Genomic DNA, 24,863 nt, shown 5'->3' with positions numbered 1-24,863 from the left:
TTTTTAAAACAAATTTGTTTGCTTAAATGTTATTTGTGATAAATGTAGCAGGTGTTTTTCTGTACATTTTGACTGCACTACAGTACAGTATACAGTTATGCACTACTGCGTTCTGCACTCATGCTGTACTCACTGGGGTGTATCTAACACAAACACACATACACAATGACTGCACACACACACACCTCACTAAGCTCCTCATTAAGCAAATATAAGGTCACAGTGTAGGTGGGCTAAGATGTGGGCATCCATGTGTGTGAACATGCATGTATATGAGCCCGTTCACTCATGTGATATTATTATGCTGTATATAAATGTGGCTGCAAACGTGCCGTTATATTAAAAAAGAGATTATCTCGGCCCCGTTTGAGGATTTTCTCCAAAACTAATCATTGTGCAAGCTGCTTTATCTACTTTAACCCTTTGCGACCAACAGCAGGTGCTGCAGTTCAACACTGATGGTGCCAGAAAAGGTCATGATGAGGCAAAGTACCAAAAATGCAGGCCTCAAAGAGTTACAATATGGCATGCTTTTGAGGTGAGAGCTTATGAAGTGGATTTATTAAATTGATGCTCCACCCAAATATCTGTTCACTATTGAAACCTCAGCTTTGTTAAGAAGGAAATCTGTGTTTATACTGTAAAGACCTTTTTTGTGCATTTTTAAAAATATATATATATATATACTGTGTGTATGCTCTGTTGTGTAGTGATTACCACATTTGCCTTACACATGAAAGATTCCCAGTTCTAGACCAGGAGGAGACATGAACCCAGCCTCAGGGGTCGCAAGCTGGTGTAATCCTAGTGCCGGATAAACAGGAGGGTTGCATCAGGAAGGGCAGCCAGCGTAAAATTTGTGCCAAATCAAATATGTGGATCCATCCGCAGTGGTAACCTCTTGGGAAATAAGGGAGCAGCTGAAGATCATTCCTTTGCATTGGTCAGGACTGGATTATCACACTTTGATTTACCCATTGGTGCTCCTGATATTTTGAAGCATTACTTCACTGTCTGGCTTCAAATTCTTTTACTTCTTTAGGCTCAGCCTCGATTTAAACTCAACTCTGCTATAAATGATTCTGTTTTAAAGGAAGTCCCGGATGAGCAAGCAGCCTGTGTGATCAATTTATGCACAAGACTAAAGCGATTGTGCATAAATACTCAAATGGAAGCCAATCATATTGGCTTGTTTAACTGACTTTAACTGAAACATCTAGTCGAGCAAACCAGTGGCAAAGTGAGGGGAAATATCAATGAGCCTGGAAGCTAACATGATCTTTTAAGTGTAAAAAATATGATTACATTAAAAAGCCTAATATGGATTCAAGGTTTCCATGTTCCCTTGTAAGAGGCAACAGTGATACCAAAGATTAAAAATGGATATAGATGGCTCCACTGGTTTGTCAACTAATATTCTGAAACCTCAACTTGGACATTTTGCCCATCACCATCTCGGTCTTTTAAAGTTAGGCACGACAAGTGGAGCTGACTGAAAGACTTGGACACTGCTCAGTGTAACACCAAGATCTTTAAAATCAGCTCCATGATTATTCTTTTTACCAAGCTGACAAAAAACATTATGACTTAGAAACTATGAATCTTACAAGTTCAGTATGTATTGTCAATATGTATAAAGTACCATAGAAAGAGTTAAAATATCATGTTGACCTCTGACCTCTCCTTCAACATCAACAGATTGATCTGAAAGTCAAAGTTTCTTACTGCCATTGTTTGTATCAAAAACATATTGGCATATAGAAAATCATATCTACATGTATATGTGACACGTATATCTTCTAAATACCACATTATAGTTTGCATCCAAATATGATGTCACATTTTTTTTTTCATTTTGATTTTGATTTTATTGATTAGCATTCAAATTCAAATCTCAGTGAAAACAGTGGGGGAAAAAAAACAGTGAAAGCAGAACAAAAATCTACCATAAAGAAAGAAAGCGTGAGACAAGGCTAATCAAAAGGTATTGGCTGAAGCATTTGCTTATTACGCCAACCCTTTTCACAAAATATCTTTTTGTATGCAGCTCCTGTACACAGGGCTTGAAGAAAATAATAAAACAAAGCAAAAACCAAACAAACAAACAAACAAACCAACAAAAAAAAAAAAAAAAACAAAGAAAAAAAAACTTTCCACCTTAGATAAGTAACTACATCAAAGCAAAAGAATCAAGAGGTTATTTTTTTTTCTCCTTTTTGCTCTTTTCATTCTTGATTTATATATTTTTCTAATACTCTATTTTTAAACATGTTTTTAAACAAGGAAAATGAACTACACCTTTTTAAATCACTGTCATAACTATTCCACAGGTTAACTCCTCTAACAGAAACACATCTCTGCTTTATGTTTGTCCTTATCTTGTTTTTTTTTAAAGAAATCTGTTCCCCTTAAGTCATATTGACTTTCTCTGACTTTGAACAGCTTCTGAGTACTGGGGCAAAGCAAGTTATTTTGTGCTTTATACATTATCTGTGCCATTTTATATTCAACTAAATCATAAAATTTCAGGGTATTCAGATTAATAAACAAAATGTTAGTTGGTTCTATATAGTTTGATTGGTTTATAATTCTTATAGCTCTTTTTTGTAACTTGAAAATATGAAGAGTGTTCGTTTTATATGCATTACCCCATATCTCCAGACAGTAAGTCATATATGGAAGCAACAGAGTACAATAAAGTGTGTATAATGATTTTTTGTTCAGGACATGCTTTGTTTTATAGAGAATAGCAATGGTTTTTGACATTTTTGTTTTCACATGGTTTATATGAGACTTCCAACTCAGCTTATCATCAATTATCACTCCAAGAAATTTATTTTTGTACACTCTTTCAATTTCAATTCCATTAACCCTTATTTTAGATACATTTTTCATTTGTCTAGTGCCACAAATAATCAATTTTGTTTTCTTTATATTTAATGATAACTTATTTACATCAAACCAGTTTTTTAATATATTTAACTCCTTTTCCGCTGTAGTCAGAAGCTGTTCTAAGTTTTTACCTGAGCAGTATAGAGTGGTATCATCAGCAAACAATACACATTTTAACAGTTTGGAAACACTACATATGTCATTTATATATAATATAAATAATTTAGGGCCCAGCACAGAGCCCTGAGGAACGCCACAAGTTACCTTCAACTGCTTAGATTTTACATTATTGAATTCGACATATTGATATCTTTCATCCAGGTAACTTTTCATCCACTTGTATGCTATCCCTCTTATGCCATATCTCTCTAGTTTATTCATTAATATAGAATGATCAATTGTATCAAACGCCTTTTTTAAGTCTATAAAAACACCAGCAGTATATATAACAGAAAAACATTCCAAACATTATAAAACACATCAACAATCAGATGCTCCAACTAGTCTGACTAGTATAAACAACAATGTAAAAGGACTTAACAACTACAACATTTGACCTCTGACCTCACTTTTACACTTCTACCCCAAAGTGTGTTGCATGTTTAAAGACAGGGTTGCTAAGAGACAGAGAATGAGCTGCCTAGTTAGTCATAGTGGTATAATATCATATAATAGGATCAAGTTATTCATGTCAGATCGTTTACAAATCAATACCTGTAATCCCTTATCTGACTTTTACTGCACTACAAACTTCTTGAATTTAAAAACCCAAATGAATTTATACAAAATACAATATTTCCTTTAAAGGTAAATATTGGAGAGTGAGCTGCCTTGGTGAGTTTGCTTCTTATTATCTATTTTACTCCTAATTTACAAAATTTGCAAAAAAAAAACCAACCACCATATTCGGTAAGTTTTGAAACTGGTGATTGAAACCAGGTTAATATCTGCAGAGGCCATAAATAAATAAATAGTCTTATAGTCTTGTATAGCTTTTGATTGATTTTACCAACCAAAGGAGTCAGTTTAAAGCACTTTCAAGTTGGCCTTCCTTTACAGAGTACACAGAGGGGGGTTGTGTCAAAGCCTATGTGTGACACAAGCCCACGTACCAACCTTCATAACGTTCACAACACTCTGATCGAACATTAGACTCAAACACAAATTGTAAAGTGTTGAAATTCCTGGAGATGCTACATGGATTGTCTCTATGGATTTTTTTTTATCCCGAAACCCAAAATAACTGCTGTGAAACCAAACTGTCCAAAGCCCCCATTGTCCATTGTGAAGCAAAGTATGACTTTGAGTAGCACTTGAAATTGAAACGGCCGTTTCTATTCTTCTTTGAGTGTTTAAGATGGAATAATGCTGAGCTACTGCACTTACGCCAAGGTGCTGGAATGTAAAGAGATGCTGCAGTTTTTCTATCACTGGTAAAAAAAAAAAAAAAATGTGAAAAATGTAGCTGCTTAGTCCAAGTCCAAAAATGTTCATACCCACACCCTGCTGCAAGTAGATTTGAAAGAGAGAGACACAGAGGCAAGAGACAAGAGTGACATGCAATAGAAAAAAATCCTGAATAAAACAGGGTACTTACAGTGTTGGTGAGTATTCACTGAATTGAAGCCATAATTAGAAACTTTAAAATCACCAGTCGCACTGAGGTCTGACTCTATACAAAACACGCAAACTCTAATTATATATTTTTACAGACGTAAATATAGTCCCAGACACTGACAAAGACCCAGTTACACACTTGTACACTGACACATCACTGTGTTTACCTGCGCCACAGTGTGCGTGTGTGTTTGTCTAGAGATTAGAATAAGCACAGTTTCTTCATCCGTGAACACAGCTGAAAACAGATGGCAGGGCCGTGAGGCACACACCTGGACATTTGAAATGACCCGGAATGAAGTCCAGACTGATCATAAACAAATCCAGTTAACAGGAGCTTTTGTCCAAGTGGAGCTATTTTTAGTTTTTTCAGTAAATATTGCTAGTAGTCTATGCCAAGAGATCAAAAGGAAAAGAAGAACATGTTGTAAAATGCTATGGATGGAAGGTAAAGGGTAGGAGAGCACAAATATGTTGAGTAAAAACCACCTTATCTCCACTGTTCATTGCTCAAAGGGGGTTTTCTCTTTTTCTAAGGTCTTGACCTTAAATGTGCTGTGACCTGAGATGACTCGTGTTGTGAACTGGCTGCTGTATAATTAAATCTGAAATGAATGAAAAGATTTCAAAGGCCTCGCTCACTTAGAACTCTGAACTATAAATTGACAGCGAGATCGCGCAAAGACATGTTTGGTATGAGACAGAATAACATGATATCATATGACGCATGCACTCACAGAGCTGGTGTAACCCCCTAATCACTTTACTGTGACACTGGGATTCCTCCCTAGCGGGTCATGGGTTTGGCCAGACATTGTGACGGGACGTGATTACGGCTCGGTTTCCCGTCGGCGTGCCCCGGGTCTGCACCCAGGGAACGAGCAGCCAACTGGCCTTTAAATGCACAAAGTCATAGAACAGAGAACAATGTTGTTCTTGTTGAGATCGCAGATAGCTGAACCCAGGTGTGACTACATAGTTTCAATTACCGGATGAGTAACTTCATTTGAAGTTGGATTTCAGTGCAGTTGCCGTAAATGATGAGTTTCAGTTAGATTACAGTGCATAAATCAAGTGAAGGCATGAAATCTTTCCAGTGGAGCAGCGTTCACATGAGACTCAGGCGGAATTGATTGACTCACATCAGAGGAATTTTTAAAATAATCAACTTGTAGCTGTTGTTCGTCCATCAGCTGTGCCTCAAATTCCCCTAAGCAGTATGATATTGAGAGGGAAATGGAGACATCGTTTGGTGAACTCTTTACAAAGGAGAAGCAGCACCACAAGGAGTCGTACAGCAGCAGAAGACCAAAGAAGAGGAAAGAAGAGGTACGATGAACTGCCCTCCACAGTCACCTGATCTCAATAGTGCTGATTATCTATGGGGGCAATTAAAGACTGAGAAAACCAGAATTTATGACATCATAAGGATCCTAAAGAGATCTTTGTCAGAGATCTGAACTCAAAAAGATATTTCTCTTTACCTGGTTTGGTTAAACGTATCTGTCTTCAGCCACAGGTGACAATACAGGCTAGCTCAGCTACATGGTCATCACTTTTTTCCTGTAATGTTAGCTTGCTTAGGCATCAAAGATCGCAACTGCAGCAGGTGGAGTGTAGGGAGGAGTTTGCTGCTACAATACTTAGACAACAAAACAAGTTTGACTGCCAGGAGAAAGATGCTTTTCTTCAGACATTAATGTGTGAATGGGTCTGATTTTTTATTTTTTATTTTTTTGCTTCTATAAATACCATCAGGGAAAGCTGGGTGACATAAAAGCACCTAGACATTTAATAATTGAACGGTGCATGGCAGGTGGGCGATGTGAAGACGATGCTGACTCATGGCTTCTGCTGCTCCGGAACAATGACGCTCCAGAACAAACAGTCGGCCCTGGGCATGGCCGCAGAGTTTGTGCTGAGGCGGGAATCCTGAGGAAGACTTCGGAAGCTCAGTGGCAGGAGCACTCTGCTCGGGAAAATCCTGTTTAATATAATATGAGTGAGACCACTTGCTCCCTCGCTAACACACAAAGATGCAAGGCAGCCGCGGTGCCAAATGTACACATACACATGTTGCTCTAGTTTCCTTCCTACTGATGAATGGGGGAAGGGATGAACAGTAGCTGCAGCTCATGTCACGACTTGGTGGGCTGCATGTACAGTACACAGCGAACATATACCTGCACAGGCGTTCAAATCCCAGGATCTGAGGTACGCTTGGGACACTTCTAGAAAATTTAAGTGTGAGTTAAACTCGTACTAATCAGCTGTATTGGTTATCATTACTAATTTCTTTCTCTCTATGCCACAGTGGGTTTTAAATCAAAGAATAAAGATGTGATTGAAGCGCAGACTTGCAGGTTTAATTCAAGGGTTTCAACAAAAGCCTTGCATTAACTGTTGAGGAGGAATTACAGCCATTTCATTATACAGTCTCAACATTTTCAAAGGCTCAAAATTAAATCAAAAATTGATTGACAAACAGCTCTTTTATAACCAGGTTACTCCTGTTCCTTTCTATGACAAATTAAGCAGATAAAAGATCTGTATAATTAGCCCAGTGCATTGTTTACAAAAAAGGAAGCCTGAAACACTATAGATGACAACTAAAGTGAACAACCATAGAATTATTCCCATTGTTAAGAAAAACAACAACAACAAAAGTATGGAGAAGGGGGGAAACAGTTAATTGTTAAAGTATGCCACGTCATGTATAAACCATGTTGGAGGTAACGTTATGGCGTCGACGTGTATTCCTGTTTGTGTAACCAGGCTACTTGTGTTTTTTATTTATCATGCAACTGCTGATAGAAGTAGCAGGATAGATTTTGAAGTGTACAGGGTTATGTTCTCTGCTCAGACTTAGCCAAATGCTTCAAAACTGATCAGACAGTGCTTTACAGTGCAAATGGATAATGACCTAAAGTTTATAGCAAAAACAACACAATAGCTTCTCCAGCCAAATAAAGGCCATATTCTTGATTGGCCAAGTCGGTCTTCCGATCTCATCCCAACAGAGCAGCTTCTATGTTATGGAAATGATGACAAAGAGAGCCACAAACCAGCAGCACCTAAAGGTGATTGCAGTAAAGGCCTAGCAGCACTTTGCATGGATATATTTATGTACAATGTATATCAACCTGTATATCAACATCAGATTTGTTTTCCCCAAAAATTGATAACAGCACCTGCTGTGCATCTGCAAGCCACTTTGCAACCTCCACCACAGTTCCTCCTTTTCATGCTACAGTATGTCTGACTTAATCCGTGTCCTGTTTATTTTGGATTTGTTTTGTTTGACGCTCTTTCTGCTGTTCTTCTTGACTAAAACAAACCTATCCACGAGACTTTCAAACAAGCACACCCTGCATCTTGTTCTGTGGTGAACAACATAACGCAATTGCCTCAGACTGTGGCGTACACTTTAAATGGTTCTTTAAATCCCATGTGCCAGAATCTTTTATCTGCATATAAAATGAGAAACTGATAGAACAGATCCCAGTTATTTTTACAGTAAAGTACAGTGTAGTATGGTACCTTATATATTCTACCATCACATCTGAATCAGCTTCAGCCAATGTGAAACGGTTTATGAGGTGATCCCTCCAATGAAAGGTTGAATTGAAGACTGTGATGTAACTAGCCATATTACCTGACTATGTGCAGTGACAATCTGCTTTAGGTGCACATGATGCAGAGAATAAACAACTTTGTTTCATTCATTAATTTCATTCATCTATTCTCCGAACTGCTTATTCACTTTAGCATTGTGGAAGGCCTGAGGCTATTTCAGCTTTCAAAGGGCAAGAGGTGAAGTACACCCTGGACAGGGTGGCGTGGTTAACGCAGAAATATAGACGTTGGCAACTGTGACAGAGTTTTAGACTCACTGATTAATCTGACATGCATGACTCTGGGAGGAAGTTGGAGCACCAGAGAGAACCCACACAGGCACAGGAAGAATATGCAAATTCCACACAGATGTGCCTGTGCCAGCCGGTGGATTCAAAGCTAGGACTTTCTTGCTGTCAAGCAACAATTCTTAACTATTTTGCCACTGTGCCACCCCTCAAACAAATTTTGTATAAAAATTTTTAAATCTTTTAAGTCTTATGTTGTAACACCTGATCTCAGTGATGTGTCCATAAAAAAAAACAACACACTGTGCCCACACACACTCCTACGATGGCCGACTATTGTGTTTAAAGTAGAGAAAAGGTAGTAATGTCTCTGATTCCTCCTGAAGAAAAGACCCACAGCCTTTAGATACCGAGGTTTGTTTAGCTTTCACTCGATGTGTGTGAGGATTTTATGAGAACAGTGATTTGGAAGGAAGCATGAATGACTCTTGAGTGAGCGTAGGGGCACATACGTGTGCGCATTTGTGTGTGTGGGCGTGCGCGTATGTGTGTCATCTCCAGCTGAGTAGCAGGATGCAGACAACCAGGAAGAGATAAGCGCGGGTGAATGGAGGGAGCTTAGCATGTGTGTGTGTACCGTGTGTGTGTGTGCATGTGTGTTCGTGTAGGGAAATCACTTCACAAAGGCATGGAAGTGTGTGTTCCCCTGTCTACCAGCGCGGGACTCGGAGGAGATAAGCAGACAGCCAAATATTCCCCTTGTGTTTTCCCAGCAAAAACAGGAGGCGGAATACCAACCACTCAGACCGATGCCATGGGGTCAGGCGTGGAATGAGTCGCGCTTCCACTTCTTACAAGCTGCACATAGCTGCCAAGTCAGTGCATTAATTGCAACACGATTACTCCAGAAAATCTCAGGAGATGTGTGCGTGCGAGTGGGTTTAAATTCAGCTGCACATCAGCAGACACTTGTGTGTGTCTGTCAGAGGCTCTGCAGGCTCACACTGAAACATTTGTGTGTCCGTATCTGTGGCTGGATTAGCATATTGAAAGCTTGTATTTCAGAATGTGCAGGTAGATATTAAATGACATGCTCCCACACAGTACTAAGTGGAACAGTTACAGACATCAGGTGGTGAGGATGCAGGCATAAAACAAAAAACAGAATCATTTACTCGTTTGTATTTACAGTAGTGTTATTTTTTAGCCCAAGACTTGTGCATCTAAACAATAAACTGACACCATAAAATGATGAAAACTTTGCAAACTTTGAGCCAGATGAGAAGATAAGCAAACTCAATCTGCTGATGAGCATCATGCAAAACAGGCCAAAGCTCCAGAGCACCCTCCACACCAGTGGCTCTAAAAAAAATTTCTGCCTTCAGAAGCCGTAATTGACCCCACTACACACACATGCACAGCTTTCAGCAATTATTAACAATAAAAAATGACTCAAATTGAATTTTAGAGAAGTAAAGGTCATCAACATTGCATCACCAGACTTTATTATCTCTGCACAAATCTATCCATCCTCTTCCACTTATCCGATCCTACACAAATCATTCAAGTTAATTACATTTTTTTTAACCTTGGTCGTCCACACCCCACCCACAGCAGTTTCATACCTCACCAGTGGGGCTGCATTCACAGTTTAAAAAACCTACACTGACTCTGAGATGAGATGGTTTTGTCATTTTCTTATTATAAACCAAATCATCAGAGGAGAAAGTAAAAGGAGAATGAAATTTGAGGACTCAGTATTTAATATAAATGAGCTATACATGTTCAAATGATGTAAAAAGGTGCCAGCTGTCAAATGTCCAATAAAACAGAAATGCCTGAAAACAAATGGCACTTGTAAAATTATAAGGCTTATAAGATGAACGTATGTGTTGATTATTAGGAGTGTGTGTGCCTGTGTGCGTTTATGCAATTTGCTGCAAGAAACCTCAGCAGCTGAGTATAGAAGGCTCTTTATGTTCATCGATATTTTCAGAAAATAAATACATTCGCTGTGTTTTTTCTCTCAGTTATTTTAACCTTAAAGACTCGCTCGGTCTCACAAACATGCGTAGACTTACTGACTCCCTTTAACCTGCCGGGCTCCCATCAAAACACACACAAACGAATGAACGGTAAGTTCTTTGCATAGCTAAAAAGCCACAGAGACATGGGATTGCAGAGTCAACATAAAAATCACCCATAGAGATCAGTGTGACATGCACATGAGCAAACACACATGCAGACACACACACACACACTGGCCAATGTCCACGGTTGTCAGGTTTGTGTATTTGGTATGGGAAGAATGTGTGTTGGTCAGCGTGTGGACGCTTAGCGCTCTGGGGTGGAGTTCTTATCAGTCCAATGTGTCATCGCAGACAACATTAACTACCACTAAAACACACATGGACACGCATGTACACAAACACACACGGAGAAAGACACACAAAGTCAGGAGGGTGTAACCCCAAACAAGGATCCAGATTTTAAAAGATGCTTATTTATTTTACACCATCCCAACATCCCTCTTATAGAAAGAGGAGAGGAGAGGGTCAGAAAAACCTTAAAAAATATATCAAAAAGATATTAAGTTAGATTATGAAATTCGTTGTTCTAGGCCTAAAAGCAAGAAGATCAACACACATATGTCCTATTGTTGGCGTTTTCTCTCTCATTTTGGAGCAAACTCGAGCACCTTGAGCCTACTGTGATTATGAATTGCTGCTCTATATATGAAACTGAACTGCATTTTCCCTTTTACCTAAGACACAATTACTAGGTGCCAAATGTTTCTTATTAATGGTTTGTGCACTTCAAGGACAATTAGGGGAGGAGCCAAGTAGTGGCCAAGGGTGGCCAGGGCCACCACACAGTTAATTGTGGTCATCCAACACAACACAGGATGGAGCTCCTCAGGGCACTGTGCATATACTCATCAGCCCTGAGGTACATGTATTCTTCTGTTTTACAGGAACACCTTTTTGCAGAACAATTTCTCAATCATTTTTGTTCCCAAATGAACAAAAACATAAAACCTAGGAAAAAAAAGTAATAATTTTATAGCTTATCAATATTTTAAAAATTAATAACTTGAGCAACAGCACAAGCTTGTTTTCATCAAGTGAAGGTAAAAAAAGAAGCATAAGATGTATTGTCTGTATAAGATAATAAGAAGAGTGAGGATTGAAGGATTTAATCTAATTATTCTTTGGCGTACAGTCATTTCCACAGTGGCTGGTGGTTGAATCCACTGGCCTGTTGGGCCTTTTCTGTGTGTTTGCATCATCTCCTAGTGACTCCGTGGGTTGTCTGCCGCATATTAGGTTATTAGTGATTCTTAATTGATTGTAGGTAGTGTGTCTGTCTGTTTCTCTGTCAGCCATATGACAGGCTGGTGACATGTCCAGGGTGTACCCTTCTTCTAGCGCTAGGACAGCTGGAAGAGGCTTTCACAAAAATTGTAACCCTTAATTGGATAAGCAGAAGAACATGGATGATTCACACCGCTGAAAACGTAATAATACCAGTTTCTATCTGGTGTATCTTATCTGGTGCTGCCACTGGTCATCATTACACTGGTAACAGTCTAAAACATTTCCCATATAGCCAGCCTTAATAAAATGGGGATACGTAAATGGTCACCAACAAATACTGCATTTAAAGGTTATGGTCCAGGCGCTAACAGAGGAGAATAACTAGGAGGAGAGGGACTGGTTAAGAGAGCGACTATATAAAATCCAAAATGACACCCCCCCCCCCCCCCTTTCCCGCCGCCAATAAAAGACCTATTAAAAAAATACACCTCCTATGTATAAAACTTTAAAACTTTAAAAAACTGGCAACCACTCGCTGACACAACAGACACATTTATTTTCGATTCAGTGAAAGATTTTCTTTCTTTTATTTTTTACACACAAGAAATTCGTTCATAGCGATTAAGCCACATCAGGGTGTTACTCCACAACAACTACACAAATGTTAAATGTTTATCACGTGTGCACGCGCATGTGTGTGAGAGACAGAACGTGAATCCGCGCCTGTGTAAATCCAGCTGTTATTTTTATTCCTGTTATTAGTTGACTTGACATCTGCACACGCGCGCAAACGTATGCGATCCATGCGCGCCACCAATATTTGGACTCTGGGGGATGCTTGAGCTGAATGTGAGCATGTTTGTGTGTTTGCATGCATTGAAAAGTGCATCAGACTTAACGTGACCGTCACCGTGGCATGCACGTGGCATGCATCTGCGAGATCGCTACAGACACCGACACCGGTTATGCGGTTATTGGCAGAAGCGCGCTGTCATCCCTCATACACACACGCACGTGCCGCCTCGGAGCCAGCTGTAGGAGGGCAGGATCACCGTGACCAGAGTAATAAATATAGTTCTTGTGTTACTTTTATAATTTAAAAGCTAAAATAAAGTAAAATGACTCACCAGCTTTGCAGGGGTCCTTGTAGTCAATGGTCTCCGCTCTCTCTTCCTCATAATATTCATAGTCTGGCTCCTCGTAGTCGAAACAGTTACAAATAGTAACTTTGCCCCAGAAAGTCAAGCCGGCAAGCACCAGTGTGATCCAGCGCATCTTACCAGCAAGTGCGGATGGCACACGGTCCATCTGAAGACTGAAATAACCAAATAACGGCCTCTCTGCTCGTCTCGTGCGCTACTGAGAGATGGACAATCCAATCTCCGAAGCACGGCGTTAAGAATTTATCGGGCCATCTTGAAGATTGGCGTCCTTTGTGACAGTCTGCTTGTGGATGGTGTAGGTTGTAGTAAGTTACCCTACTCCGACTGACTCTCCTCCATGGTTAAAGTACGCTGAGGTTTCCGTGCGTCCGTCTCTCAGTCAGCAAAGTGTCCGCTGAGAAGCTCCGCTGTCCTCCGCTGTGGCTTCGCAGGTGAAGCTGCTGCTAGACAAGCAAGAAAGAGGAGAGGTTAGGAGATCAGGGCTGGGTGATCTCTGAGCGTAAAGACGCACGGTGGTGTGTCTGCTGCTGCTGCACGCACGAGAATCATCCACCTTGTGTGTTTCCAACCAACACTCTTGTCCCTCGCCTAGCGCAATCTCTCTCTCTCTCTCTCTCTCTCTCTCTCTCGCTCTCTCTCTCTCTCTCTTTCTCTCGTGTCCGGTGGTGGTACTGTCTCTCTCTCTCAACCCAAGTCAGCGCACCGCCCATTCACACACACACACACACACACACACACACACACACACACACACACACACACACACACACACACACACACAACCGCACTGTTCGTCCCAAGTGGTGCAGAACCACACGTCTCTGTCTTCTTTTGTCTCCATTCAATGGACCATTCGCAGTCTTCTTCGTTCGTTTTTTTTAATGCGCAAAACTCCTGAGCCTTCTCTCTGATCTCAGAGAGGAAGCCGCTCACTAATCATCACCGGCTTAATTGGACCTTTATTCACATTGACCCGCAAAATAAAGTGAACTGGCAGTAAAGAACCGGTAGCGGTAAAAGTAACACGGTGGCCACAAATTTGCCTGTGACTCTAAGTAGGTGTTATCTGGTTATTCTGAGGCAGGTGCCAAGTAGGTGAGAGCCAAACCATAAACGCCCAGAGGCAGGAGCTTTACAGTCATGACGTGACAAGTGGTCTTTTATTCTGGCCCCCTTCTGAGTTGCTGTCATAGAGAGAGGGAGAGGGACATCAGTTTTAAACCTTTGAAACTTAAATAGTGAATTTCAATAAATAAATAAATAAATCCCTACTGAACAATGGCCTTTAGAGTGGGAGATAGTCTGCAACCCGAGATAGATAGATAGACCAGTCTGCCATTCACCTATGATGTCTTCTCTAATCTCTCATAAATACCCTTGGCAGCAGTAGGTCGGTCAACAACCGAGTTCGTGATCCTCCCCTGCATCCCTGACATCCACAGGTCCAGCGCAGCAGCCTGAGCGTGTTAGTTCATGAAAAGAACGCTAAGAGCATTTAGGCAAGAGGGGGAGAAAAAAATCCTTTACAGTCAATTTCATTTGACGTATTTTACTCTAATTTCGCACGGACTGCAAAGTTGTCAGGAACCACCCATAATCTCCCCCAGTGCTGCCTATACACGTGCACATGCACACACGGAAGACTACAGCAGTAAAAATAAAACCCCAGCAGTTGTTGACAGACAGTGAACACCTTGCCAGTGTAAATCCTCCTGAGACAAGCTCACCCATACGTCTCCACAGCTTACCTGCTGCGTTTACCTGCCCGGGGCGCGTTGGATTGCTGCGGAGCCACATAGCGACCCATCGTGCTGCAACTGTGGGGACTTTCTCCGGAGTCTCAGGGGGTCTCGGGGTGTCACTCGGTACCGGCAGTTTCAAACGTGCCTGACTCCCCCCATTTATTACCGGGAGATTACCGGAGCGCTGTCTCTGCCGCTCCCGACTAATCCTGCCCTCTGGGAGAGGTAGCGGCGCGCTGACGTCACGCCATCAATCCAGCCGCAAGCTGTCCACTATCCACGGTTGGACACAAATCCCTTAGAGCATAGGTGTCAAACTCTGGCCCGTGGGCCAAATTTGGCCCGCAGCCTAATTACATTTGGCCCGCGAAGCCATACCAAATTACTATTAGAGCTGGCCTACTGGCATTATACAGCTAATGTATATATTGTTTAGTATTAAGCTTTGCTTGTTCCATATTCAGTTTATCAGCTAAACTTGTCCATAAGAAAAGATTCATTCTTATATCTGGAGGAATATATATATATATATATATATATATATATATATATATATATATTTTTTTTTTTTTTTTTTTTTTTTTTTTTTTTTTCAATAAATATTAACGTTAGCCCGCGACTTTGTTCCAGTTTTGAATTTTGGCCCACTGTGTATCTGAGTTTGACACCCCTGCCTTAGAGGCAGCACACACGCGCGCACACGCGCGCGCGCAGGTCGACACACTCCTGGTTTTTTTTGTCCCAAAATTAACCTGCTGGACAACCTGAAAGTTTGTGGGATAGAAAAAAGGAGCAACAACCAACTCTGACAGGATGAATCTGTGTCAGTCTGATTCCTCATACTAAGATCAGGGTTCTGATATTATCAACGAGTCTTAATGGCAAGAATTGCACTAACAAGGATAATAAAAATAAATAGGTAGATAAAGAAAAACTTTGGGGAGAGCAAGCAAACTGCCATCACCAGCAGGGTGTGCTGAAGCACTACTGCTTAGCTCAGCAAAAAGTTTGGCAGGTAAATGCCACGAGCCACTACTCTAAGCCAAAACGAGCTCTTGCCCTCCCACTCCACATTTTCAACCATTGTACAAAAACAAAAGACAAATGAAATTTTAATGAAATAAAAGTCAGCACAGCAGCACTGGCTGACACTTGCTTGTGTGTTTTCCAACCAAGTCACCTTCACTCAGCTTCATTTCACTTCACAAGTTTCTACTGGTCATCCATGCCTAGGGGTATCTTATAGTTTGTGACTCACTGCACTAATCGGTGTGTTTAAGTGTGCAGTTGTTAACCGCAGGTCAAATACATTCTTTCTACATCCATGTTATGCCGATGCGTGTTGATTTGCATAGACGTTTGGGTGAAGCTGGTGGGCATGTTGTTGTTTTGGGAGTGCATGTCACAAGACTCGTACTTACCACGAGAACAGTGTTAAAGTTATTTTAAAAAGCCTCCACACTTTACTTAGTGTTTGTGTGCGTGTGTGTTTAGTGCTTATTTGTGGTCTGCTTTTCCCTCTCGAACACCTGCAAATTAACACCAGGGAAGGCATTTAGTGGCATTTTTGGCCTTTCAAGCCACTTACAGTCCATCTGTGTGGTTACTACCCACCAAATCTATTCAGCAAAAACGCTTCCTTCTTAAATAGGCTCCAGCTATTGAAATTAATGCTGTGTTCAGGTATTTGTGTCCCTATTTAAAGCACTTATCGATCAGTGAAACTCTGTGAAAGTACCTCGCCAGCATTCTGACCCAGCGCACTGACCACCACCCCTCCCTGAAGCCACACTCTCTCATATCCAAACACACACATACACCCGCACACAAATATCAAGAGGAACCCTCAAACAAAGCAGCAGCCCCTCGAGACTCCTCCAAGTGCTGTGGTCTGCAGGTATTGGAGCACTAATATTAGCTTTGTTTCTAGATGCAGTAGAATTGAACTGCACCAGGTTTGCTGCACACTACTCTGACTTCAAAGATATGCATTATCTGAATCAGGCATTTGAGTGATCCACTCTGGTTATAACAGACTGTTTAAGCTATCTTTGTCACTCATAGAGTCCCCAGTTACCTTGAATTAATTCTGCTGTAATCCATAGAAACATATCAAATCCACAGCAACATTTCCTACACTGCCATTCATCTATATGAAGACAACAGCCACATTTTCATGATATTCATGTCAAAATATTACATTCAGCTTTGATGTGCAACATATTCATCAACCTGATGAAATGCTGCTAAAAACAGAGATTTTGACCCAAAATGTGACTTGAATGAGATTTAAAGCACGACTTATCAAGCTGAAAGAAATCTGTAATGTAAAAAATGTATGCTATAATATGAGCATACAGCTGTTTTTACTTAAATAGATAAAAACAGCTGCATGCTCTGGAAGGCGGACACAGTGGTGGTGGTGGAGCATTTAGCTGAAGAAGCAGATGTTTCCCTCAGGAACATGTTAAGTATGTTATGTATATTTAGCAGGTTTCCAAGAACATAAATAATACATGTACACTACAAACGCCCCTAAATCAATGCATACAGCCCTAAATGAGATCTTAAATCTGAAGAAATTGATCATTGCATGAGAATCTTATTTCTGGTGACCTGGTGTATCTCTTTGTTTACTGCTACAGCAGTATAAGTAACACAACATGTAGTGGTACACTGTGACGCCATGTTACTGTAAGCATTGTTCAAGTAAATATCATGTATATTCAGGTAAGCTTTTGTTGCGATGCAACCTACTGAGAACCTGTACTTAGTTCTCATAGCTGGTGGATATATCATACAAACAACACAACTCTCTTTTCCTCCTTTTGCTACCATTTATTCTATTTGCATTTATTTTTGTTGGTGTTTTTTTCCACTTGATGCAGGATCAGCAGATCATTTCATTCAAATTTCTGACTTTTCTTCATAATTTAGTTTCTGTCCTTTATTGGTTAAAATATTTTTTTTAAATGGCTCATTTGTGACGTAGCACAGTGCTTTGTAACGGAAAGCATGGCTAAACATCGGTCAGTCATTCATCCAAAATAAACTCCTTGACTGGACTTTAAGGCCAAAGACTTCAAGGGTCAAGTTTTTAACCACAATAACAAGTTTTTAACAAGCCTGGGTAGTTGACTTTGTGGTAGGACTTGACTTAAGCGGTCAAAGAAGTGCAGGAGACTGATGCTTTGCAGTGTAGCAACTGATTTATTCACCATTTTGTGACCCAAACAATATTTACAAAGAAACAAATAAGAAACTCAACTCCAAATTAACTCAGTTCAAATAAACATAACTGAACTTAAATCAACAGAAACTAAGGTCAGCCTGCACACAGCTACACTGACCTGAACCTTTCTCTTCGAACACCTGAGTTTTTCTGCTTAAATAGTCCACTTAACCAAACAATTTCTCCTCTGGACTATTCCATTCAGTAGGTAAGATGAACATGATTATATTCAAACCTCTACTGCCACTCTTTACTAACAACATAAACTCTATGGTGTAATCAATACATAGTACAACAATAAATCTATTTCTCCACAAACCCTCTAAAATCAACTTTATTAAATTACAAGAATTCTTCCCCTTCTGCACCTGGTCTCATCCTGTGACCTCAGATGAACCCAGAAGCTATAAAGCAGGAAGTAAAACTACATTTCCTCCTTTTGTTTCTGGAAGACAGGTAGGTAAGGTAAGTTCTAAACAATACAAATTAACAGTTGAAATAAAGAACATGTTAACTTAACAAACTCGTAGGAATTGATTTAAACCAAGATGTTATATTATATAATCTGTAAAAGTGCAAAACATAAACAAACCCGGGATAGTAGATGTTTGCCTGTTGCAGACTACATATGAAATATGGTTTAATCAGAACAAGAATGTTGACTAAGAATATGGACAAATGGTCTTCTCACCCACTTTGTCACAGACTCCATAAAACAGTAGTATTTTTCAACACTGGTAACCTACGTGATTACAAAGACATTTCCTGTATACATTTTTTGCCCACTAATCCTTCATTTATTATATCTGTAACTTTGTTCATCCCCTGCTGTCCTCTAGTTGTTTTTCGCTGTTTTTTGTTGAAGGCCTCATAATTCAATATCCTATTTTTTAAAAATGTTTAAAATAATTACATCTCTGTATTTATAAATAGATGTAATAATTTATTTACTGCACTTTGGTCAGTGAAATCTGTGTGTAAAAATGTGTTTATAATATGTGCCTTATAAGTAAATGTTTACTATCTTACTTGCCTACTTATTTAGTTACTTTTTTGTACGAGTTTATCCCCACAAACTGCATTGTGGGAGCAAGAACCCCCAAAGAGCAAGTGATGCTGACCGCCTTTGATCGAGCCGGAGAAACCTCACCTTTCTGTATCTTTCTTTATCCTCAGGGCTTACAAAGCTATGACCACTAGTTAGCTAATAAACTAAAGTCAACTATATAGAGTGAACTACCTAGTCACATGAGGCAAGGTGTGAAAGCAGGTGTAGGTTTTAGTGGACTTTAGATAGTTATATTAGTCCCGGTGTTAGATTCAGACCTTCCTTAGAGTCTTTACCAGACAGTGTGCTTGCTTTCTTAGGCATATCAAAACTGTTATATAAAAATAATTACCTACTCTTTTATAAAATAAAAGATAAACGAGATTCCTTGGTTTCTTAACAGACACCACTGAGACGATAACCTCTACTACAGCATGAACATCATACTCTTGCCCGACCTCTGTAACTTTCACTGAAGTAAATTAGTGAAAGATAAGTTTTGGATAGCTAATAAAAGAGGGGAACAGGCAGAGGCAGAAAATGAAGACAAAGCTAAAACGATGACAATACCTTAGGTAAGAAAAAAAGAAAATATTATGTGTTCTCCTAGGTCTGCTGACTGTGGAAGTGTCCTAAGAGGTTTATGACATTCCTCAAGAGGAAGCAAAGAGGTGGCCAGAGACATCCATCACCTTTTGGCTAAAAGACAGTCTGCTGACACCACAACAGAGCCCAGCAGAGGATGATGATAATGCCTGGATATTGCTCGGTAGCTTCAAAAACACGTCGAGGCAGTTTAATTTCCTCATAACTTTTACTGCTGAAAAAGAAAAACAAAGCATACAAAAAAAAATCTCGAAACAATGTGAAACTTGAGGTTTTTATTTTTAAGTTCAGCAGCAAAAGGAATGAAGGCGCCCATGTATGCTCTCTGTCCGTGTTACTGGAAAGTGCATATATATGCAGCACTCACATACAAGACACACATGGCAGCTACTATGTGAAGTGGCTCCTTATGTAAACAGAGCGAGCGGAGGGAAGACGAGGTGTGGAGAGGAAATCCTCTGCATAAATGCCAAGCTGTGCGTGCCATTCGCTCTCCCTTGTTCTTATTTCCTCTTTTCTGCACCTCTCATGGCTCTGATTCTGCTCCTTCATCTCTCCTCCGCTACCTCTCGTGCGGGTGTGCGCGTGCCAGTTTGGAAAGATGACACAGACCTGCTTTTTGTCTTTGTGCCACCAGAATTTGCCGACACGGGAGAAGAAGAATGAAAGCAGGATGCACACTGGTGTCAAAAGATGGCCGCAGCTGCAAGGAGGTAGAGACGGAAAAACATATGCAGGAAAATGAGGAAGGGAAGATCTCCCAGTAAATGCCTTACTGTAAAAGGGTCAAAGGGGCTGTTGAACCTTTACACTCTTATATACAGTGTCTAAGATTCTTCCTTAGCTGTGTCCTGTAGAGTTCATGGATATGTTATTTTTTTAATCTCAAATCATTTGCTGGTACTGAAATGTATTTAGAGCCTAGTGCTGATATATTTATCAATGAGAATATAAAAGTGACATCTCCTATTGGTTTTGGACTTTGAACTGTTTTTTAGAACCAGAAGTTACCACATTTAGATTGAAGGGTGGAGCGCTAAGTTGTGCAGGTACACAGACACACGTATCAGCTCATTTATAAAGGCTGCAGACTAATAAAACACTGGAATTTCACCATAGCCCCATAACCGAAGCCCAACCTTCTCAGAAGGTCTGTACTACACAGCAAGCCAAAATAGAAATCTGATAATCCATTAAAAATGCTCCAAAAGGCACGATGACTGACCCACAGGTCCAGTTCATTGATTTAAAGTCGGAGGACAGGTGACTGGCTCCAGGACTATCAGTCATCCCTAACTCAGTTATCCAGATGCAAAAGTTATTAACAGGAAAAACCCTCCTGGAGCATGTGTCCCTGATCAGGACACATTATGCTCCACATTTTTATCGACTGGGTTAAGGTTTATTATTTAGTTTTTTGTTTGTTCTTTATCTACAATATGAAATTAAATGAAGAATATCCAGACACAAGATTATTGTCTGAATTTTGTTCAGATTGTGATTTTCTATCATCGTCCTCACCTTATGACACTCACTTGGACTTATTGAACTAATATCTACGTTTTTGTGTTTTTTTTTAATTTAAAAAACAACTTTTTGTTGATCCGGTCATTTTGTCATTACTGAACAAGGAGGAAGAAAGTTGAGTTGAATGTCGAGTTAGAATTTGGGGAACAGTAACAGACAGCGCCACACACCGAGTGAGACCACCTTAACAGACCAACCACCTTGCTTCTCTGAAAGCTGAAGATGCTGAAAGTGTGTGTGTGTACAGTAGCCATTTGCTGACATTGCACTTCTTCTGGAACTTGGTATTGGGTGTGCACTTGTATTACTCGTGTTATGGGGACATAAATCTATTTACGCTGTTATAACGTGGAGGCTCAGCTTTGTTTTGGGGGGCAAAAAAGCAAGTTTTCATAACATGATTTACCAAATTTTAGAAGAATTGATTTAAGGTAATGTAAGACTACACTAGGGTAAAGCTCCAGGAACTTAATATAAGTCAATGCAATGTCCTCAGAGATATGGTAACGCAGCTGTATGATCAACGTGTGTGTGTGCGCTCTGGCCTCTGCTTACTGCAGATATGCTTCTTTTCAGAAAGGCTATAGAAATATGCAGTGTGTGTGTGTGTGTGTGTGTGTGTGTGTGTGTGTGTGTGTGTGTGTGTGTGTGTGTGTGTGAGAGAGAGAGAGAGAGAGAGAGAGCGAGAGAAGAGAGTGAGTGAGTGAGGGTTGATTTGCTGTACAAAGATCTTTTAGCTGCAAAATCAGCTTTGGCACATTGTGAGAACCAATGTTTTTCTCAAAACTGAGAAAGAAGTTCCTGTTAACTGAAGTCAAGCGACAGACCATAGACTGTGTAAAAAGTTAAACAAAGATCACATTTTAAACCATATCTTGAGACCCTTTGTTGATAGCAGCCTGTTGAAAAAAAAACACATCATTTATTCACATTTCTTTATTTGAATCTATTAAAAATGCAAAAGATAACACAGTGTGAGAGGCAAATTTGACATTTGTATTCATATTGTCACCAGTAGGTCAGGAGAGGGGTACAGCAGTGCACTGTTATGATTTGGGCCTTGATTTTGGACAGTAGTGTTGGAGGTCAAATTTGATGGAATTATAGACAGAAAAAGTGTAATTTGGAAGATTTTGATCCAACATTTGGAAAGCATCTAATTGGCTTCTTTTTCAGCATGCCAAATGATCCCAAACTGCTATTAGAGTAAGATGGATAGAAAAACACACAATATAACACTATCAGTCATGGATTGGCCTCACCAGAGCACGCACCTCAACATTACTGAAGCGGTGTGGGATCATCCTGACAGAGAACAGAAGGGAGAAATCCTCATATCAAAGGTCAAACCCAGTTTCAGCTCAGAGTTAATACCACCAGTTTGAGATATCAAAATGTGCCCACGGTTCTTGTTGAGTGGAGCTTTTAAAGTTCAGAAAATGTTCTTGTTGCGTCTCAAATAATTTTAACTGAGTCAGCATGAACTCAGCTGAAGACAAGTTTTAAAATTTTGACAAAAAAATAAGTTACCGAGTAAAAAAAAAATTGGGAGTGTGAAAGAAATGTATGTACTGAACCTCTGAGCCCGCTCTCCTTCTCTCACAGCTTATTTACCATCTTATTCACCTGTAGGCTGATATAAATCAACAAGTCGATATAGATCATTGCAACTCTAATAATCAAGGAGTTTTAGCATTATTATAGATTACATATATACAGGTTCTGAGGTGTGATTTATCGTTACCACTCCTTACACATGTATCACAAAAGAAGGAGCAGAGACAGATCAGTTACTCCTCCACCATTTGTATGAAGACAAGGCTGCATTACATACTTTCAGTGAACCTGAGAATAAAACAGGTCTATATTTTTTAGTTTTTACTTACCAAATCATTCTTGGGTCATTTTTAAAACAAACAGTCTAACTTTGTTAAAAATAAGCCAAACATTTTAACAACAAATGCAATCAGGCTGTGACTTATCAGATTTGTGACTTAATGGTTTAATGACTGAGAGTTTGATGGTGAACCTTTACAGAGGGTGCAGAAACCTTTAGAAGATTGTAGTCTTCGTGTGCAAACACTTCTTCTCTCTGTGATTTGTCAGGTCGTCAGCACACTACTGTCATCTGCAGGATTTAAGAAGTAATGACAAAGACGAGCTGTGGCAGCAGGAGTGTAAAATTAGACATGCAACCAAACAAACGCATTCATAAAAGTCCTGGTTTTCTAAGTGTGTGTGTGTACAGAAAGAACATTTCTGAAATGCAGTAAAACTGAATCTGTTTTCAAATAAATCAGTAAAAGTCACGATAAACACCTCCATGCTGTTTTCTCTAGTCAAACGTCAACATTGGAACCTCATAAATGATAAACAAGAAGCCGACCCCCTATTTTTTGTTATAAATCGCTCCAACACTTATCAAAATATTTGCTGATTACTTCAGTCCAATAATTAACTAATTACCAGCACAGTGTCATCACATTTTTACTGGCCCCAGTGCCAAAACAAATAGGTCTTCCTGCATTATTGATGAGGGAGGAGCTGTCTAATATCACGTTTGACTGATCAGATTAATGTCCTCTTCCCTCTCTCTCTCTCTCAGCAGGTCCCCTCTGTGTCCCGCTCTGCCCTGAAGTCAGAGCAGCTTGATCAATGGTATTGATGACAAGATGCTAATAGCAGATGCTAATAGGGTCGGTATGAGTAATAGACCGAGGTTGCCATTGATCTGCAGAGTTAGCATCTAATGCTAAAACAGCTGATTCAACCGCATAGTTGGACTAAAAGTGCCACCCTTGCTAGGTGTGTGTGTGTGTGTGTGTGTGTGTGTGTGTGTGTGTGTGTGTGTGTGTGTGTGTGTGTGTGTGTGTGTGACTGACTGCAGGGAGTGAAAGTTAGATAACAATGCTTAAGGCCATTTTTTTCTACCAATATGAAGGCACAATATGTACAAGCACGCAGTAAGATTTATATCTAAACACAAAGCTGAAGTCAAACACTGGCACTGGCTTGTCTATCTCACATAAATTATGTCCTCCCTTATTCAAGATTCATAACTTATTAGACTAGGCAAGCAATTTCAATCCAAGAACTTGGAAGTGAAGGGGTCTTTTGACAGCAGGTTTTAGTCCTAATATGAAGCACAGATGCTTTTAATGACATTATTGATGGCTCTGATCTTTTCAGAAATCCTTGTAAGTTAGGAAAGAAGGAAAGCGAGCCAGCAGAAACCAGAACCGTGAAACTTGGTGGAATTCATCCATCTGTAATTTTAGCACTGGACAGCGTTTTTCCTGCTGTGAAATATCAGATGTCCTTCTGTAAAAACAGACTTCTGAGTCAGTGAACAGAGGCTGCTTTAAATCAAATCGGATCTGCCCTTTGTGGAGGTAAATATATGGTATAGAATAAATAAGCTGTAATATCAAAGTAAAGTTACACTGAGCTAAGTATCTCCAGACAGGCGTTCAGGTAAGTTTCAAAAAGGCTTTTACCACAGGGCCAACATCCCAACCTCCTTTAGCTACAGAACAGGCACGTTTCTGGGAGTGTTGGTGTGAGAGTGGTTCAGTCAGATTTACAGGTAAGTACAAGGCTGGCTCATATATCTCATATATTCAAGAAGCACTGTGAGCTGACAAAGGGGTCGGGAAAGCAGTTCAAAGATGCCTGAGCTATACAGGCTGAATGTGAGTAGAGCCACAATCTAAAAGTGAGTGCAGACAAGAGTCAGGTTTAAGTGCTGTCACTGAAAGACAAAAAGCTGCCATGCCAACAACAGGTGTGTCCTCTCTGGACCACACCCACCTCCGTACACGCACACAGAGGAGAGGGAGAGACAAACAGATCTTTC

At 40.0% G+C, this 24,863-nt stretch overlaps 1 protein-coding gene across 3 annotated transcripts in view; it reads right to left on the bottom strand.

The window, feature by feature from the left end:
- Positions 1–14,815, bottom strand: part of tll1 (tolloid-like 1) — a 61,523-nt gene extending 46,708 nt beyond the window's left edge. The window contains exons 1-2 of one of the 3 annotated variants that reach the window (XM_026171435.2): positions 14,601–14,815; positions 12,817–13,295 (exon numbers count right to left, since the gene is read on the bottom strand). In XM_026171435.2, the coding sequence (XP_026027220.2) occupies positions 12,817–12,997 (181 nt within the window). In that variant the 5' untranslated portion in view covers positions 12,998–13,295; positions 14,601–14,815. Of the gene's footprint in view, positions 1–12,816; positions 13,544–14,600 lie in introns of those variants that run through there. The other 2 variants (XM_026171434.2, XM_080303034.1) reach the window with 2 other exon arrangements.
- Positions 14,816–24,863: the final 10,048 nt, after the last annotated feature.

This window comes from Astatotilapia calliptera, chromosome 6 (assembly GCF_964374335.1).
Source record: "Astatotilapia calliptera chromosome 6, fAstCal68.1, whole genome shotgun sequence".
Lineage (NCBI taxonomy): Eukaryota > Metazoa > Chordata > Actinopteri > Cichliformes > Cichlidae > Astatotilapia > Astatotilapia calliptera.
The sequence above is the reverse complement of the archived record's forward strand: the minus strand, read 5'-3'. Positions and strand labels throughout refer to the sequence as shown.